The following is a 20,120-nucleotide window of genomic DNA, read 5'->3' on the forward strand; positions in this document are numbered from 1 at the left end:
ACGATATGACCGAGGGTTTGGACGACAATATAATGGAAGAATCGGACGATGATATGACTGAATATTCGGACCGAAATATGACCGAAGATTCGGACGAAGATATGACAGATTCAGACGATGATATGACCGAAGATTCGGACGAAGATGACAGATTCGGACGAAGATATGACCGAATATTCGGCCGACGATGAATTCGCATCTAGTCAGTTCAATTTCCGGATTAAAATTTGGCGGACTCTTGGTTATGGAGAAGGATATCTCATTCATGAAGGGTTCGAGCATATGTGGCAGACCAATGTGGAAACTGAGATAATTGGCTGGCCTGTAGTGCCCATATCAGTGTTCCATGATCCAGGGCCCTACTCCACAACCGCTAAATTGGCTCTGTGATAGTCAAAGGCAGTAATGGAATTAGCCGCAGTGCAAATTATTTTCGCACAGCTTAGCAGACGTGCAAACTTAGTGCGGCTTCTTTTCATCACCACCCAATCTTTTTAAGACTACAGCTTTATTCCCTATCTGAGGGAGTTCGTTTGAGTTCTAAACAAGACTAGGAAGAAACTATCCGTATCAGGTCATTTCAAGAAACTCTGTGGAATCCACCATTTTATAGAAACCGTGCTGCCCCCGGTAAACAGCACCGGGAGGCGGGCACTGGCACATGGGTACCGTGAGTGACACATGGAAAAACTGAACAGGCGTCTACCGTTGTCGGGTGGAGAGCCACGATATCTGAGATACCGTGAGTGATTTCTAGTTGGAAATCAGAGTATTTCTCCCCTGTAGCTGTCTTCTGAAATTCGTATCTCTCGGTTTTACCGGGAACTTGGGTTTTAATCCAGCCAGGTCTCAGTCTCCAGTCTGGATAGAAAATCTGTTCGTCCCAACTTGGCTGAGGAGTCCCAGGCTCGACATTCAGCCTGAACTCTTCCTTTTTAGGTGTCCTTTTTTTGGCCCCGTGTCTCCAAGCTACATTTTTATTAGCGTGGGTAAGCTTGAGACTTCTTTAAACTTGTCTTACGCATAATCACATGAGCAAATTTCCCCATGATCTCAAGCTGAGCGTCTAGAAACTCGTTTGGTACGGCGGTGTTGCAAGGGTGTACTTTGACTGACTTTTTTTCAGCCAGCGTTGAAGGTCGTGCTGTAATAAAGAGTAGATATCATGAAATCTAGCGTATATATATAGTCATATATGGGAATATATTATTCAGTCGCTGCGGACCCAGTAAGGTGTTGCAGGACCTAGAAACGGGGTGGCGGGGATTGATATTTTGTTCGGCAACCATTCCCCGCAGCCTCGACAACCAACTCCGCAAACGCTACCCCGATGTTCGGCGCTTGACAACCCCCAACCTCCATGCCATTCCTCGTCGCGTACAGCTTGGAGTGGTAGATATCGATAAGGAGCCTTACCGCGGAAACCGGAGCCTCGCCTTTGCGGACGTGGTCTGGTCGATTGGCAAGGCGGGTGAAGGTAGCGACGGCGAGTCGTACGGTCCGTTGACATCATATATGGGCCCCAAGGTCAATAAAATCATTGTGTTTGTCAATGAGCGTGAGGAGGCGGATGAAGTGGCGCAATTCCTTCAATCCAAGGGCATCGACGCCGTTTCCTTGTCTCGCGATTCCAGCTCTCGAAAGCAAGATGAGATTCTCGCGGAATTCACCGAAGTCGACCAGCCCCCCACTGCGGAAGAAATCACACTGGCACGTAAACAAGCCCGCATGGAGAAATCCATTCCCTTCGAGGTTCCGGATAAGAAAGCTGAGGTCACTCGCCGCCTCCCCAACACCAAAGTCCTAGTGACTACCGATATTGCCTCCCGAGGTATCGATACCTTGGCTGTCAAAACAGTGGTGCTCTACCACGTTCCACACACAACGGTTGATTTTATTCATCGACTGGGTCGCCTGGGCCGCATGGGTAAGCGTGGTCGGGGTGTTGTTCTCGTCGGCAAGAAGGACCGCAAGGATGTGGTTCGCGAAGTCCGCGAGGGCATGTTCCGTGGCCAAGCCTTGATCTAGATATACTGACATGCATCTGTATAAAACTGTATTATATTATCATTGGCGTTTGAATGGTTGGGTTGTTTATATGTTGATGACGGTGAATGCCTGTGCATCTAGTATAGTCATGGACAATGTACATTATCCAATACGAACAATCGCTCATCTACTTGGGCTGGAATAGAACGAGAAAAGGAAACAATAGTTGGTAAAATTGTGGTTTGATTGTCCCATTCATCGCTTCCCGAAGAATATATATCAACTGCCTCACGCTCACCCCCACCATTCCAGCTTGTCTACCACAACATTTTCAACAGAGATAGTTGAAATCTCTGCGAGATGTTCAGTATAGCGAGCATTGGCTTTGTTATGGCTAGCTGCAAACCCCAAACATGGACCTAAGCATAGAGAACCTCAAGCCATGATCGATTCCATCACTTGCAGTGCTTGTAGATGGCATGGCCAAGGCAAATTCCACCCTCGGGGCACGACCATGGAGCACGGCCACCGGCAGCACAGTCCAGGAACTAAATAATAGTTAGCAAGAGCCTTGATTTGGCTATGGAACAGTTAAATTGAATCCGGACACTCACCTCATCACCGCATCTCCAGAAAGGCGAAGTGCCAACGCAGTAGATGAACGTCCACGCCTTCTTACCATACTTGGCAATCAACTTAGCAAAGCGCCAAGCGAGCTGGAACTTCGAGGCTCGCTTCTGGAGCAAGTCGTCATCCTCCTCGATGTCGGTGAGATCGATCACCTTGCCATCGACATCATAGAATGCAACGCCTGTGCGTCGTTGTTATCCCTTGCGCTTGGAATTCGATTTCGCGCATACTTACTACCGTCGTCCTGCTCAAGGGCAGTCACTTCAAGAGCACCCTCGCTATAAAACTCGATCTTGTGCTTGCCATCTGGCTGGAAAGAGCTGACGACATCCCCAAAGGCCGTCGAGACGGTTCCGTTCTTGTCATCGCGGGCCGTCAGAGAAGATCTCTCGATGGCGAAACCGAGCGCGACGTGGCTGAAAAGGGCCACCATAAGGGCATTGACGATAATGAGGAGCTTCATTTTGATTTGGATTTGCAAGATGGTTTCTGCTGTTGCTGTTGCCGTGGTTGTAGAGGCTGTTGATCTTGTTGTTCCATATGCACTGGATGGGAAGCCCTTTAAATATCTTTTCTGTCCGCACTCAATTAATAGAATCCCCAATCTATACGAACAAGCTGAGAAAGGTCTCGTATTCCCATGGTCATGAATCCTCAATCACGAATCTAGGGAGCCGCCAAGCGTTCCTATCCTGCCAACCCATGCCCGCGAGGTAAATGTGATTCTATACAAAGAGCTATCTATAGCGGAGGGTTACCATAGCTAATCCATATCCGGTCTAGACTCGGGGGTATATGCAAGTAATCCCAAATACGAAGCTTGGCTCTCGGGTTCCTGTGAAAAAGCCACTCGTATTCATCTTGGCAAGAGGTCATGTTCGATTTGGGGGCAAGCCATTCTTCGGGCAACGAGGCGGAATGATTACTTTGGGGGCCAGCTTTGGGATACCTATAGATGTTGACTGGAATAGGTTGAGAATAGGGAAGTTTTATGCGAGTCATGCCGATTCATTGGACGAGTGTCAAGCCTTGGCAAGCGGCTGTCGTTCTCGAGTGTATAAGATTCTCCTTCACCTTGATCGCCTGCGCATGGAAGAAGTCAACAACTATTCTGTTGAAGTCGAAACCTATAGCAGCAATTGAAGAGTCGCATCTGAACACAGAGCATTTGGCTTCTATCGATCCCTCAGGATGACCAAAAAATGTTCACTAAGGGCTGTGGCTGTTTGGTAATCTCCCGCCAAGGCAAGTGAATGCATTTGCCTCGGAAGACCGTCTTGTAATGCTGACAAGCTGAAGTGTCCATTGTTTAATAGACCGTCACACAATACGTGATGTGTGCGGCCATATTAATGCGTACTTTATAACGTATGAAAGCCAACCCTGCCCCATCCAACTGACGGTTATGTGGGATCGTGATTCTATGAGCTCCCGACTGATTGTAAAGCGCAACTTCTAGGAGCTCCATAGATCAGTACAATGATATTGGGAACCAAGACAGCTACTCGAACAAAGTTCGGAAAGGAGATTTAACATAAATTGTTATTATATAGAACTTGGGTATTGCAAGGGGAGCTTGCAAGCAGAATTGGATGAAACAGGAAAAACAACAGGATAAACAAAGCAGCAATCTGACGTCACTAAATCGACAAAACCAATCATTTGTTCAAGTTGTACTTATGGCCGAGGATGCTCCTCCACTTCTTCATGGTAATGATCTGGCCGTTCCATGGCACCTGCCCCTCGGGAAAGTTGGCCATTTTTCCTTCATCCCAGGCAGAGGCAGGGATATACAGATGCTCGTGGCTGCGGTGGCAAAACCTATGGGTGGCCTTCCCGCTCGTCACGTCGTTTTTGCACTGGGGCTTCAGCGCCACCTTAATACAATCCTTGCACCAATACATGTCACGAGGAGCATCCCATGAAGAACCACAGCCGCACGAACATTCAATGGAAAATTCGCGGTCGGGGCTCTCCAGCTTCATCAACATAAGAGCCGTTGTGGCGTTTGCGACGTCCCCGAAAGGAATGGTACCGAAGAGAATCTTTGCGTAGGCAAACATGTCATTTGTCGGATCCTTGTCGGACAGGAGCTCGGAGGCAACTTTGAAGGTATTGCGGGCGTACTTCTGGGCCGTACCCAAATCCTCGTTGGAGACGTAGTAGCGGGTAGCAAAAAGGCGCAGCGGGAGGCGCATCTGAGACTCAGTGACTTGCTCGGGTATGATATCGCTCATTGCCTGCAGCCACTTCTTCGCTTCTTCCTCATTGTGTGCCTTCTTGGCTTTCTTGGCATTTTGGAGGTAGATTGTTCCTATTCTGTAGCCCACGACGAAAAATGCAGCTGCAGGGTCCAATCCAGTGTAGGGGGATACGTGGGCAGCATTTTCCAAAAGCGACAGCACTGGCTCCTTCGACCCCGAAGGAACCATAGTAAGAATAGAGGCGAAGTTGTGCTGAAGGTTGAATGAGACGGGGTTGTCTTTGGCCTTCGTTGCGGCTCTGATTGCAACTGGGTAAACGGTGTCGATGATGTCGAATTTTCCCTTGTTCAACGACGCATCCAAAATAATCGAGTGCATATTCTTTTCTGGGTCAATGTACTCAAACGTAAGCATCATTGGGACGAGATACTCTTTGCTCTTAATGAGCTCAAGGGAGTCGAGGATGTCTTGGAATCGTCGGTCTTCATGATATCTCAAGAGAATCTGGAACGGGAACTCGTATCGGGAATCGGGGCGAGCAAGGCACTTGGTGTATGCCGCGACCGCCGCATCAAACTTGCTTCTGGCCCAGTAGAGCTCGCCCAGGGTATAATTCATCTCGGCCAAGATTTCTTGATGCTCTTTAACCCACGAAGCATCGCTTTCACAGCGCACAATCAGATCTCTCAGCATGTCCTTCGCATCTTTCTTCGAATCGGTCAGTTTGACCAGAAGGAAAGTCGCTCGCCAGGATTTCTTGTCTTCGGCAATTGCCTCGTGGCATCTTTTTATGGCCTCAGATTTCTGACCATTGCGACTCAGAATGATGGCCATTTGCAAATGCCACAGAGAGTTCTTTTTGGCTTGTAGCTTTTCCAGGCACCAATTCTCAATTCGAGAAAAGTCCGACACCGTAAGGTTCTTTCCATCGGGGGAACCAAAACGCATAACGTCAAACTGAGAAGTTTGGTTAGTATTGAACCACATAAAAGCTTCGAAATATCTTACTTTTGACGTAAAGGTGAGCACAATATCAAATGCTTGAACCGTAATATCATCAGTCTCGAACTGCTGAAAAGCATAGTACGCCATCCGGAGAACAGAAGGCTCAAGCAGTGTCTTCAGAGGAGTCGATCCATCCAAAAACTCCCGCAGCCATGCCTCTGCCTTCGGATCATTCTCCAGAGAAGGCGAAATGTGCTTGAGCCAGTCACGAAGCACCTTGACTGTACCAGTGCTGTCTTCAAAGACCCACGATGGGTAGTATGGCAACACTCTCTTTGCCCAGAATAGATTGTCAATGGCGAGTCCATCGCGAAACAGTTTGACCAGATTAATCCCGACCTCATTTTTCAGTCCACGATCGATCAAAGCGAGGTTCACTCTAGACATATGATCCATCAGGTGACGGGAGCCGTAGCCTCGCAGCACTTTCAACGTGAGACTATCCGCATCAACCAAGACACCGACACAGGTCCTGGCCAAAAGGAAATGAGCAGTGTTCTCATCCTCTTTGTAGATCTTCTCTTCCGGAGGCTTCAGTTTGGTATCGAAATGCTCATTCAGCTGCAACTTTCGCACCAGATCGGGCGGACACACGTTGCGGAGGAAATGTTTAAGGATGTCGACCTCGCCTTCGTTAACCAGATCGCCGCTCATCTCTACCCTTTCGGTGGTCTCAGCACGCTCGCCAATGGCGTTTAAGATCATCTCGGATTTGAAATCAATGCAACTAGCGTTGTCGACTTCGAACAACAGAAATTTCTTCCGCATGCGCTCTTCCAACGGGGTGAGGGAGACCGACCGGTTTTGGAACTGCAGCACAGCCTTCATTTTTTCGACTGTCATCCGTTCCATCGCACAAGTAATCCAGATGATCATCGTGTTGATTTCCTCCAGCTCTTCCTTCGTACGAGCGTCATTGAGTCTCTTGATATCGGCGCTGATTCGCCGCTCCAAATTTCCGCCGGCATCGTCGAGGGCCTTTCTGATATCCTTCTCGAGATTCATATTGCCGATCTCTTCTAAGAAGTTCTCGATCATGAAGTAATTGCGTTTTGTATTCACGGGAAGCTTCTTTTGAATAGTGTCCCGGAGCTTCATGACTTCTTCGACTTCGGTTTTGGAAAGAACGTCCGTGCGATCCATTTGTACGTCAATGTACTTGCGGAGGTCATCGTCATTCTGGTTCATGGAAATGACAGGAAACTTAAACTTTTGCTGTTGCAGCTTGTCAATCGTTGCTTGCCTGGCGGTAAACAAGATCCGAACAGACTTGTTGCTGGACTGGGCAGCGGCTCGCAAGAAGTCCACCACTCCAGGGTGAACGTTCCCGTCCTTGTCACCCAGCTTGTTGATCACGATGTAGAATGTCGCATCGATGTTCTGCAGTTCTCGATGGTTGTTGATAAGGAGCTCTGTCAAGAAGTCCTTCGGGTCGATAGCTTTCTTGCTGCAGGTTGCTGCGGCAGATTGCATGTACGACACGTCGCTTTTCGCGAACTGCCAGATAATGGATTTTCCAAGAGCGTCAACCCCTGCGTTTTCCTTTTTCTCGCCCAGGAAAAAGAAAGCCACCATATGTCTCGAGCTGATTCCCTCCCCGGAACCGTGGACCCGAAGGTTTTGAATGGTGTTCGCAGCCAGATAACTCTTGCCAGCAGCCTCTTCACCCACAATGGCCAGAACAGGTGTGTCGCTCTTCTTTTCCCTCCAGGACTTGAACGGCTTTTGCTGTAGCAACCATTGGCCCGTGTTCTTTACGGTGTTCTGCTGGATATGCTCATAAGTCGTTGTCCAGCTCGCGACGGGCTCCTTGCCGTCTTCAAACATGAGCGCATCGGCGAGAATAGCCTTGTCACTATTCTTCCTCTTTTCTTCACTCCTGTCCAAGGCTTGATCCTCTAGGAGGTTTGTCGTTTTTTTGCCGTATTCCTTAGCTTGGGCGGAGTTTTTATATGTGTCGGCCGTGGACTGCATGAGTTCACGCCGAGCGAGCTGGTTCTTCATCTCGTCCAGCATGTTGGTGAAGTCGTCTCTTGAAAGAAAAGCGACCTTTGCAAAGGTCGCCATCTTGAATAGGACTGACGTTCGCAACTCAATAGCTTTCCCGCAGACACGGACGAAGTAGCGTAGCGTGTCGCAACAGATCTCGCCCATGGCCTTGGACATTTTAACTGATCTGTACTGCGCCAATCGATTGAGAAAATAGTGACATTCTCCAAAAATTTCCTCCAGCGATTCAAACGCACGTTGATAGCCCTGATAGGCATTGATGACGAAGTTGAGGGCATTGTAGCATTGCCCGGCGGGCGCGAAGACCTGCTTTTGGTGAGCCAGAAATCCACCTTCGGGGGCTCGATGGTCCTTACCTGAGAAGCGGCTTCTGCGACCATGCCTCCAACGACTCCAATGACTGTTAGAGTATCACTGAAGATTTTCTTGACTTTTTGCACCTTTTCGGACTTGCGACGCGGGTTCCGAATGGCGTCCAGACTGTCCTGCACAGTCTCCGCCTTGAGGTCGGGATCATATTTGCCTCTTGACAAGTCCGCCAGCTCTTTCATTTTGTTCTCCATTTCTCTCCACGCCTCCGCAATCTTGTCGTTTCCATCGCCCTCCGCCCCGGCCGGGACATTGCTGGGCAGGACTTCGTGCATGGCGATTCCGGGCTTTGCACGTTGTTGCGCAGGAGATAATCCAGTCGCGTCGAGGGTCGGCAGAGGGTCCGGTTAAATGTCCAGCTGCTGGAGTGGAGACACGGCGCCCTTGTTCAGCTTTCAGCTCGCAAAGGATTGTTTATCCGTCGATCGGCAGTCGTGGTCCAATCTGATCGGAACCCACAGCGGCGCGTCGTGAACGGACGATGGATCGGCACGCGCGACGCCCATGGCATGAGGTAGATAGAGATTTTGGAAAAGACACCAGAACCATTCACTGGAGGGGAACCGTACCACTCCCCAGGAAAGGACGCCGCCCCTCGGCCTTGCAGGCTTACTTCCGAGGCCAAGCTTTTACATCTTTTCTCTGGCGGTTTGATAGCGATCTGCACTTCAAACTCCGTGGCCCCGCAAAAATTGCTGCTAGAGGCCCGATCTAGCTGAACTATTGCCCCCACCGTTCAAATAGATTCGACCCGAAGCTGTCACTGCCGCTTCGCAGGAATGCTGGGTTGATTATGATAGGACGGGTGCCCAACCACGGATCGGTTCTGTGGAGTAGGCAACCAACCAGCCAAAGTCAATGCGCGGGTCGCAGATTTGGCAAACTTTTTGCTGAGTTAAGCACCCGTCTCTGTAACGTAATCGGAAAGCGAGTGGCCAGTGTAAGCGAGTGGCCACCCCACCCACCCCCTACAATTTTAAACTACTGTCATGTTCCACAAGTATTTGCACCCCTGTTGCTTCACGACCCCCTAAGATCCACTTTTTATTCTGCCGGCTAAACCACGATGCTTCACAAAATTAATTGATTGCAGTAATTAATGCTATACTGGACAATTGATAGCTTGTGTACCGCCCTTCGTTATCAATAATATCTTGTATCCAGTGAGGCATCATCTCTGCAAGGTTAAATAGCTTTCCGATTTCACGCGTTTATTTACGTATTGGGGTGTTGTGTATTAAATTAGTAGGCGGTAGCAATATGGCGGTGAAACAAGGAAAGTACCAGGGTGCGAATACTTTTGGAACCCCACAGTACTTATTATGAACCAAAACGCCAATAAATTCACTAAATTATCTCTGATTACACTGGTTTGCCTTGTGCCCTACCACACCACATATAGAGCACGCATATGCACGTTTCTTTGGTGGTGCTATAGTGGTTTGAACCGTCTGAACCCCGCCTTCCGGAACCGATTCAACCGGATTAATAGGTGGCTCAGTAGACCGTATGAGCTCCTGTGCTTCCTCCACCGATACACCAGCTTGGTAGGCTATATGCCTTTTGGTACGAGCACGCTTTTGCTTCTGCACTGCGTTTGCAGCACGTAAATCCTTGATTTCTTTCTCATTTAATATGCCGTTTTGCATAGCAATTTGACAGCCTTTGATAAGCTGGTTTAACGCAGTTTTCGATAGCGATGGCGGGCTATTTGACCGTTGTTTTAGGAAAGCTTTGATTGATGATGCTTATTTAATAAGCTCGGCTATATTAGCTGGTGTTTTTGGTGTAAAAACGCTCGATTGACTGCTTGGTCGAGGTGTAGGTGTCCTAAGCCGGATATTGAGCTTTGATAGCACTCGGTCGGGGTTAAATGGCACTAAACTAGCTGCTGCGAAGCTATGTTTAATAGTATCGGTTTTAAATGCGTCTGCGCGAGCTTATGGGTATGCTGCTAGGAAATCAAGCTTGTCGATGTGGTTGATGCTAAGCCGCATTTTCTGATCAACCAAGCTTCCGTAAGATCGTTTTAACACCGCAAAACAACCTATATCAAGCGGCTGTAAAAGATGCGAGCTATGCGCTGGCATACACACCGGAATTATCTTATTTTCTGAGCAAATTTGATCGAATAGTGGCGTCAAATGGCTTCCGTGGCCGTCGAGGACTAGTAGTCGATATTGACCGATTGTACGACTAGTTGTGGCCGGAATAAAGAGCTTTTCTAGCCATCGAAGGCTAATCTCGTCTGTTATCCACCCATTTAGGCTAACCTCGAAGCGCCAATCACTAGGAAGGCCTTCGAACCAAGCTTAGTTATATAGCTTGCCCTTAAAGATAATCGTAGGTGGAAGCGCCCACCCGGAAGCACTGATTGACTCGATTGTAGTCACCCACTCCCGATTTCCTGGCTGTAAAACTGATCTCCGACCGTAGTATTCTGACCGAGTAATCACTTTAGCCGTCGAAGTAAGACCTATCGCGAAGCCCGTCTCGTCAAAGTTGTATATAATCCATAATGCCTTAAAGGAGCGAGGGCTCCCTCCGACTTCTTCGCCGTCTGATTGGTCCACAGTGCGTGCTCCCGGTACCACGGTGCGTGCCCGGAAGACCCACACCCCATCAAATTCGCGAAATCCGCGACCGCAGCGGGACCCCAACCCATGGGCGTAAATTCAATGTGCCGTAGGGTTTTAGGGTTTTAGGGTTGCCGTAGTAAATGGGTTTCGGGGCCCATTGTGTTGACATTTTTGCTGACAAAGATACCCCAAATTTGAATATGTTGTAAAAGCAATTCGGTTGGATAGTCAGATCAAATGAGGCCAATCCATATTGACATAAGCATGGTTTCTGGGGTTCGAAAACGCCCGATGTTTTTGCAGGAGCGCGCATCACCCGCCGACCGTGGTCCATCCGCCGTACTCCGAAAATCACCCCCATCAGGTTTAGTTCACAGGACTAGGTTTTTCGTCGAGATTTCAGAGGTTAATTGCCAGAGGATTGATTGATATCCCATATTTTAAGAGCATCATAGCCCCCATCAAATTCGCGAAATCCGCAACCGCCGACCGCAGCGACCCTGCCGGGCACAGCCATAGACTATTCACGATTCATTCGGCCAAGGATTGCTATATGATGCAGTTGGAGAATCATCCACACTCCGGTCGCACGATCGTACCAGACCTAAGCTTCACCACACCGAATTATCACATTTAGAGTATAGATGTGTATCCCCGTCTTTACAGTATATGTATTGAAGAGGGGAACGCTCGATGGCAGCACGCGCTGGGACGTGCGGGTCGATTCAGCAGAAAGACCACCACAAAACACACGCGTATGTAGGGGTCAGGTCGGGGAGGTGTAAGAAGGTGTATTCGAGAACTGGCTATCCGGCCACCGTATACTGCCGGCTATGTCACATAGTCTGGATGGCACCCATGTAGTAGGGGGGGGGGTCTCCCCACTACAGTATATATCTTTACACTGTCAAGCCCAGTTTGCCGGGTGCATTGGGCTCATATGTGATCTGCCCAGATCGACGTGTTCCTGATAATTCCGAGGCCATATCTGATTTGATTCCCCAACTATTGATCTCTCGATGTCGCTATTTGTTGCATTGCGCTGGAATATCTAGATCGGTCAGCCAGACCTCCGGCAGTCCCGCACCCGCGTGTCAGATCCCGAGGTACTCTCCGGGATGACCTATCACATCGGCCCCAGTGCCGTTCAACCCCTATTCCCTGCCTCCCTAGATCAAGTTCTTTGAATCTACACCTTGTGTTTTTCTATATCTACCTCACTCACCGCTGCCTTCTCCACTAGCGCTCTCACCATGGACGCCATCGGGGTATTCTTCACATATAATGCCACATATCGGTTATGGATCTGCAAGACCTGTCAATATGTGGTGGATGTCAAAACCATGATTGCCCACCTAGGCGCAAAGCACCGACAACACCCTATGGCCCGCACTGGCGACCAACGGGCAGCTATTCATGCTGAAGCCATGAAGGCGAACCCATGGAACCCTGACACGGAGCCATTCACCCCACCACCCCCTGACTCCCGGCCAATTCCTGGATTAACGGTCCATCGTGGCTACCGCTGTCCTGCCGACGGCTGTCGATACGCGTGCCGCACCCGAAGCACTATGGGCAAACATCGTAGAGATAAGCATCGCGATGCTGTCTACCCCCCGGGGAGGCCACCAGTCGACCCAGATGACGATATACTCCGACTCCGGGCCCTGGAGCCGGTGTACTGCCAGCGATTGCATCCATATGGGCCGCATAGTTTCTACTTCGCTGTCACGCCCAATCCGGCGGAGCTGGCGGACCCCAAGGCCCCGGCCCCGGAACTCGATGAAGCTGCATATATCCGATCCCAGGTGGACTGGGCGCTCCTCCGATCTGATGGGATCGCGGATGCAGAAGACCGGATGGCGCCAACGGACGAGAATGCCACCGACACTTCCCCGTGGCTGGAGCTCACCCGATGGCCTGAGTATGTTCGAGGGCATGCGTTCCGGGACATCGCCCAACTTGCCTCCCACCCGGACCCCATGACCGAGCCAACCTTGGTCGCGATTGGCCTGAGCGTGAAAAGACTCATCGATCGGGCATTTGAGTCGATCGTCTCTCATCGTATCAACGAGTTTGACCAAGTGCGCATCAACAGCTTTGTCCAGAAGCCCGGTATCTGGCAGCGCCCCATCCAGATCAAGCTCCGGCCCAAGACGTATCATGGCTACTGCCGGACCTGGGTCCGTCTCCTGAGTTTTGCGTATCGCACGAGTCAGCCCGACCAGCAGCTCCAGCTTCGCCACCAGTTCACCACCTCCCAGCTCAGCGCCATTGACGACATCCAAGGCTCCCTCCAGCGGCTGTTTCATGCGAGGGACCCAGGTTCTATGCAGGACGCCAACGTCGATCCAGGTCTCCCGCCCCGCGACCAGACTCAGACACCCACCAGCCAGGCCATGAAGGATCTTGACCAAGCCTGCCTGGACCTGTCTCTCGCGCTCCTAGACCATGAGATCCGTGGCGATTTCTTTGAGAGCCCTGTGGTTGCCTTCATGGCAGCGCTAGGTGTTGATAGCAAGAACCAGACTTACTTCGAGCCTGGCAGCTATACCACATACCTGTCCGCCTTGGTGAAGATCTCCCAGATGCTCGTCACCCAGCAGGCAGTCGATCTGGCCGATCGGAACGAGGTCAAGCACCCTGGCGATGCGCTTGAAGAGATGCAAGAACGTTTCCTGATGTATGGCGTCCGATATCCATTCAGCTGGATCGCCCGTCTCCGCACCTATGGCAAGAAAGTGCAGAATACATCCACCAGCCTTGGATTTCTCATCTGGAGTGGTGATCAGCAGTCACTCCACTACCGGGATCTCCAGCTTACTATGGATTCCCTGGCTGCCTTTATCCGCACGCAAGTGGAGCTTGCCCAATATGAGCTTGAGAGACTCTTCCTGCTTAATGAAGGTGAAGCACGCGCTGGTACGATCCCAGAGCTGCCCCTGCACCAGCTCACTGATGATCCAGTCAACAACCAGCGTGGGTGGAACTTCCTGAAGCATAGGAAAAACCGCCAGCTTCTCTCCACGCGTGGTGACAGATGGATGCTGGACCGCATTATGGCCACCGAGGCCCTTCGCAAGGACTTTGTTGAGGTCGGCCCAGCCACCAGGACTGAAGTTCGTCCGGCTGTGAAGTGGAATAAAGCTCTCCTCCTGGAATATCTTAACTGGGTCGATGAGTTCTTACAACGGCTGCTACTGCTGGTCCACATGACTTCCGGCCAACCCGCGCGTGCCACTGAACTGATCTCGATTCGGTATTGCAACACCCCGGAAGGGAGACATCGCAACGTCTTCGTGGAACATGGACTGGTCTGCATTGTCACTAGCTACCATAAATCCAAGAGCGTCACCAACTCCATGAAGATCATCCACCGATACCTGCCACGAGTGGTGAGCGAGCTTGTGGTGTACTATCTTTGGCTGATCCAACCATTCGCAGAGCAAGCCGCTATGTTTGCCTGCCAAAGCAATACCCGGATGCGGTCGCCGTATTTCTGGCCGAAGGGGAGGGGGCATTGGGATGCGAAACGTCTTGGAGCGGTGTTGAGATCACAAGGGGAGGCCCATCTGCAGACCAAGCTGCATGTGCTTAACTGGCGCCATGCAGCGATCGGTATTTCTCGCGTCCACCTGAAATGTGGTGGATTCAAGCGCGACTATGGGCCAGATGACCCGATTGTGGATGAACAGGCCGCGCATGGGTCCTGGATGGCCGGAACTACTTATGCACGTGGCTTGAAGGAGGCGCCCGGAGTTATTGAGGCGAAGCGGATCCGGTTTCGTGCAATCAGTTCTGAATGGCATAAACTGCTGGGTTTCGACGCTCCAAGAGGTCAGAAAAGGCGTTATGGTCAGCTCAGCGATAAAGAAAAGGTGCTATCTGCACAGAAACGCCGAAAAGAGTATATCACTATTGACTATAGTGATGATGAAAGCTACTAATATAGAACTGCGAGGTAGATGGCTAGTTAGAGCTAGGAAACCATGCGGTAGAAGCCGACCTGACCTTGCATCACCACCACATCCTTCGAGGCTAATTCTTGGGATTCTAGTACAATTAATACCGTATACTTTGATCGTTTTATCACAATTTTGATTCCTTGTGTGGTTCATGTAGTATAATGCGTTGAAGTTGGGCTTGGGCGAGTTCGTTGAACTGGATTACTTAATCACGGAACCCCATGTTTGTCCTCAAATTAAGCCCGTTTCGCGTTAAATACTCAAAACGAAACTCTTTTGCATGATGACTAACACACCAAGGCCATTGGAACAAATGTATCCTTAATGTGATAGATCTGAAGATAAAGCTGACAGACATCCTCATAGCCCCAATTCTGTCGAAGGTTGGTGACCGGGAACCACGCTAACCCGGTCAGGCCTAGTTCCCGCACCCCGGAGATAAAGTTGATTTAGCGCCATATCCAAACCGACTTCAATCTATACAATCCAATCCACGCTTTTCAACCGCCCGAACCGCAACGCAACGCAACGCAACGCACAGGGGGTAGACCAGCTGGAGGCCATTGGAGAGCAGCCTCGGCCATCAGGGTTGCTCGAATGGGCCCGAGTCGAGCTAAAATTAGGGTTTTTAGGAGGGGAAAAATTCGAGTGGCACTGGGTCGCGCAGAACGTTCAAAGCCCCGGTCGCGCATATAAATAGGGTCGCAGGGATCCCAAAAATCAGTATGTTTTATGTTGGAGTTATGTTCATAACATAATTGAAGTTGAGCGCGATCGGAGCATGTTGAGGGTGGTTTTGCGATCGTGAAAATGTGGGCGATGTTTTGATGGGGTAACCGCCACCCGCCGGTCGCGACCAGTCACCACGACCATCGCCGGCCACCACCCCATTCAGGTTAGCGACCAAATTGGCTTTTGCGATTGCAAATTTCAGGGGTCGATTCCGATATCCCGCCGCATCATCCCATTTGATTTTGAGCCCGATCCCAGGAGGTCGCGGTGTCACCATTCCCCCGCATCTACAACATCAACCCGTATAGATATTTGCAGATCCACCATGGGCCGCGCATACCATGCCCGCGACATTTTTTGCGTCAACCCCGCGTTCCAGGTGTTGATTTGCCAGAAATGCCAATGTGCAGTACGACCAGGACAGGTCAAGGCCCATTTAATCAGTACCGCTCATCGCATTCCCATGGGGTGGGCCCAGCACATTCACAGCGTCATTCAGCAGTGGGATCACATCGACGAGCAGCCCCAGGTCGACCGTTGGCCCCATCAGATGGACGAGCCCATCCCCGAGTTACCCGTTTATCAGGATGGACTCATATGTCGGTTCTGCGACCAATACACATGTCGTCAGATCGATGTGATGAAGAAACATTGGGGCAAGGCCCATGACTATCGTGTGTATGAGGGCCGTGGTCGCCCCACGCCCACCCAGATTCGAGCCATCCAGGGCCGCATTGAAGCCCACTGCTGGACCGTTTCATGCCAACGGTTGTTTAAGCAAGGGCCCGGGTCCCATTATATTTGCGTGGGACAGCCCGACCCCGCAGTGCCCGTGAATCCCGTTCCCGACGCCGATGCCATCCGCCGGTTATTGCACACCGTGTCGGAGTATCAGCAGGAAGACCAACAGGCCCAGGACACCATCATCCAGGCCGGCGATTTAGACGAAGCCACGCCATGGTTGAATCGGACGGGATGGGTGCGGTATTTACAAGGGATCCCCCGCAAGCCATTGGTCGAGAGCACCCGGCGCCCCAAGGAAAATATCGAGGGACCGGAGCGCGCCGCATTCGTGATTTGGCAGGCCATTGAACGATTAGCGCATGTGAGCCAGGAGATTGCCAAGGCGTGTGGTCATTTATTGCGGATCGAAGTCGTCCGCACCACCAAGGACGAGAGCCCGCACAAGCCATTGTTGGCATATTTGGATGCCGCCGCCATTGCAAAGCATGTGGCGCCGTGGCAGCACATTTTGATGTTTTTTGCGCGGACCCAGGTACGTTGTGTTCAGTGAGGGTGTGCCCAGAGCATCGTGTGGGTATGCCAATGCTCCCGTCCACCGGCGGAGAGATATATTGCCGCGTTGTGGATATTCCACCGGGGTGACCAGCCCGGCCCGACCCGCACCAGTCGACAACCCAATTCCCACCACAACCCATGTCCATTCCGGACCGACCATATTAACCAGCACAGATCGAACACGATTGGGAGTCCCCCCAATATTCATTCACCGAGCGCCAGCAGCAGTCGTGGGACACCGTGTGGCATCATGCGCAAGCCCGTGCCGGTAGCCCCGAGCCCGGCGACGAGGAGGACGAGCCCGAGCCGTTTGAGATCCGCCCCATCGAGAATGCATTGCTGAATTTTTGCATCGATTTGTTACGCCAGGAGATCCGGAACGATGAATACGGGTGTGCCATGGTTTGTGCCACGGCCGTCATCGGTTACAGTGAGGTCGGTTGGGCCACCCCCCAGAGTTTCCCACCGCAGATATCCAGTTTGATCAAGATCACGCGGTTTTTCATTTTACACAAAGCGTTGCGGTTGGACCCGAATTCGGAGGAGATCCGCCGTCGATTGGCCGGGCGGCAGGACCACCAGTGGGTCGAGGGCGATATGATCGAGTTTGACGACGCATATTCATACGAGGACGAGGGATACACGAGCGCCCCGTCCACCCCCATGGCCATGCGGAGTTCCCCACCCCCGACCCGCGACGACATGATCGGGCCATTCACGCAGGAGCAGCGCCGGCACCCCACGCGCACGTTCGCCAAATGGGTCAAGTATTTGGTGGATTTGTTCATGGTCCGTGGCACCAACGGTCCCGTCCAGTGGTGGATGGATTTGCGCACGTACGGCAGGACGATCCACATGAACACGCCCACCGAGGGCCACGTGGGGTGGAAGTCGGGCGATGAGTTGTTGTACAAGCAGTTCCATTTCACCATGGGCGATTTCCGCGGATTCGTCCATGGGTTGGTCCACCAGATGCGACAGCGGGTCGTGTCCGAGTTGCTGTTTTGTCATGATCTGGATCAGCCGCCGCCCGCCATCCCGTGGGACGCGTTGTATGATGATGCCACGCAGAGTGCGCCCGGATGGAGCTTTTTGCAGGATTTACGCACCCAGTGGCCCGTCGCCGGGCGGACGTGGTTGCTGAAGCGGGTGAGCCAGGAGCCCAAGTTGCGGCGGCGGTTCATCCAGACCGACGGGAGCGGGTTCCGGATGCCGGCCATCGATCGATTTTTCCGGGTGGTGGCCCAGTTCCGGGAGCAATTGAGTGTCGCCGTGCACGTTTGTGCCGGCCAGCCCAGCCGGGGCCCCGAGTTGATGAGCATCCGCCACCGCAACAGCGAGCGCGAGCGCCGCAACGTGTTCATCGAGGATGGCATGGTCACATTCGTCAGCCGATACCACAAGGGTTTCCACGTGAACAACGACACCAAGGTCATTTTCCGATATGTGCCGCGGGAGATCGGCGAGCTGGTGGTGTGGTATTTGTGGTTGGTGTTGCCGTTCGTCGAGCAGATGCAGTCATACCAGCGGCATGTCCGGGGGAGCCCGCCACCGTGGGCCGTCGGGCCGAGTATATATGGTCCCCCGACCCCGATCGGCACACCGAATGGAGCGGGGACCGGTTTCGCGCGGTGTTACAACGGGAGACCGCCCATGGATTACGCGGGCAGCGTTTAGGGTTACAGGCGTACCGCGACATCGCCATCGCCATCAGCCGGCGGTATTTACGCCCGAGCAGCCAGTTCAAGAACAACGCCGAGGAGGAAGCCGACGACATCGACGACGACAGCAAGATGGACGACGAGGGCATGCGGGCATTCATCGCCGACATCCAGGCCGCGCATTCCGCCAGCATCGCCGGGATGAACTACGGCCGCATGTTGATGGAGAACCCCAACAGCACGGCGCGGCACCGCGAGTTGTTCCGGGCCGTGAGCCACGATTGGCATCATTTTTTGGAATTCCCGTCCGCCGTGGAGCCGCAGCGCCGCCGAGCCCCGGGGATCACGCGGAAGCCCAACCCGTGGGAAGACGCCGCGGCCGAGGCGCGCATCCAGCGCCGATATGATTTGCATCAGACCAACATGGCCGAGGCGTTCCAGAGCATGATGGGCAGCACCGCGATGGCGTTGCGCGGACCGCAGGGCCCCGTGTTGCAGGCGATCAAGCACGGCGACAGTTGCATCGTGGCCGTGATGCCCACCGGGGGCGGCAAAAGTGCGTTGTTCATGTTGCCCGCGTGGGTGAGTGGCCGGGCCGGATTGACCATCGTCGTCGTGCCATTGACGGCATTACGGAGTGATATGATGGCGCGATGTCGGGATTTGGGCATTGCATGTGCCGCGTGGGATCCCCAGCGTCCGCCGGACGGGGCATCCATTGTGTTGGTCACGCCCGAGGCCACCCCCAACGAGGCATTTGTGAAGTTCGTCAACCGGCAGCGGGTGTCCCAGCGGTTGGACCGCATCGTGATCGACGAGTGCCATGTGGTATTGAGTCGCAACCCGGATTTCCGGCCATTGTTGCAGCAAATGGGCGCGTTGCGGGCCGCGACCACCCAGATGGTGTTGTTGACGGCGACATTGCCCCCCCGCGAGGAGCAGACGTTGTGGGATCGCATGGGGTGGCAGCGGGACCAGGTCAGTCTGCACCGCAGTCCCACCAGCCGGCACAACATCGCGTATCGCGTGCACACCATCCCCGTCGACGACGCATATGACGAGCAGTTCCAGTGGGTGGAGATGCCCCGGGTGATCCGGTTCATCCAGGACCGCATGCGGCGGGCATACCCCGGGCGGGTGATCGTGTATGGCACCGTCCAGTCGCATGTCACGCGGGTGGCCGAGCAGTTGGGGTGCCCGGCATTTTACCGCAACGCGGTCGACAAAGACGGGATGTTGGAAACGTTCCGCCGCCAGCCCGGGGCCGTGATCGTCGCCACCAGTGCGTTGGGCATGGGCATCGACATTCCGGACATCCGCAGTGTGATCCACGTGGGCCAGCCGCGGAACATGTTGGATTATGCGCAGGAGAGTGGCCGGGCGGGTCGGGATGGGCAGCCCAGCGAGGCCATCATCGTGCAAGCCGAGGGCCGGACGATGGGCCGGGAGATCCGTCCGTATTGGATGAACGATGCCCCCGAGGCCGAGCACACGCAGGTGGTCGAATATATGGACCGCGGCGCGATTGGGTGTCGGCGGGTGATATTGGATGCATATTTGGATGGGGAGATTGGCGGATACCAGCGCCAGCGATGCGGGGACACGGTGCCGGAGTCGGTGTGTGATGGACATGGATGCCAGCCCGATTGGGAGGACCACGAGTCGCGGATGGGGTCG

At 52.7% G+C, this 20,120-nt stretch overlaps 3 protein-coding genes across 3 annotated transcripts; 1 reads left to right on the forward strand and 2 right to left on the reverse strand.

Moving 5' to 3' along the window:
• Positions 1 to 1,165: 1,165 nt before the first annotated feature.
• N7532_002968 (C-terminal helicase domain-containing protein) lies at positions 1,166 to 2,028 on the forward strand (the record flags this gene model as incomplete). The annotated part of the gene is made up of 2 exons (XM_056615462.1): positions 1,166 to 1,177; positions 1,234 to 2,028. 2 exons carry the CDS (start codon positions 1,166 to 1,168, stop codon positions 2,026 to 2,028), a joined length of 807 nt encoding a protein of 268 aa, XP_056478434.1.
• Positions 2,029 to 2,444: 416 nt separating this feature from the next.
• Positions 2,445 to 3,082, reverse strand: N7532_002969 (uncharacterized protein; the record flags this gene model as incomplete). The annotated part of the gene is made up of 3 exons (XM_056615463.1): positions 2,445 to 2,537; positions 2,604 to 2,800; positions 2,854 to 3,082. The coding sequence occupies 3 exons, from the start codon at positions 3,080 to 3,082 to the stop codon at positions 2,445 to 2,447; spliced, it is 519 nt and encodes a 172-aa protein (XP_056478435.1).
• Positions 3,083 to 4,277: 1,195 nt separating this feature from the next.
• On the reverse strand, positions 4,278 to 8,482 carry N7532_002970 (uncharacterized protein; the record flags this gene model as incomplete). The annotated part of the gene is made up of 3 exons (XM_056615464.1): positions 4,278 to 5,780; positions 5,832 to 8,144; positions 8,195 to 8,482. The coding sequence occupies 3 exons, from the start codon at positions 8,480 to 8,482 to the stop codon at positions 4,278 to 4,280; spliced, it is 4,104 nt and encodes a 1,367-aa protein (XP_056478436.1).
• Positions 8,483 to 20,120: the final 11,638 nt, after the last annotated feature.

The sequence above is a fragment of the Penicillium argentinense genome (genome assembly GCF_028826775.1).
Source record: "Penicillium argentinense strain IBT 30761 chromosome Unknown utg000003l_segment0_segment0, whole genome shotgun sequence".
Taxonomy (NCBI): Eukaryota; Fungi; Ascomycota; class Eurotiomycetes; order Eurotiales; family Aspergillaceae; genus Penicillium; species Penicillium argentinense.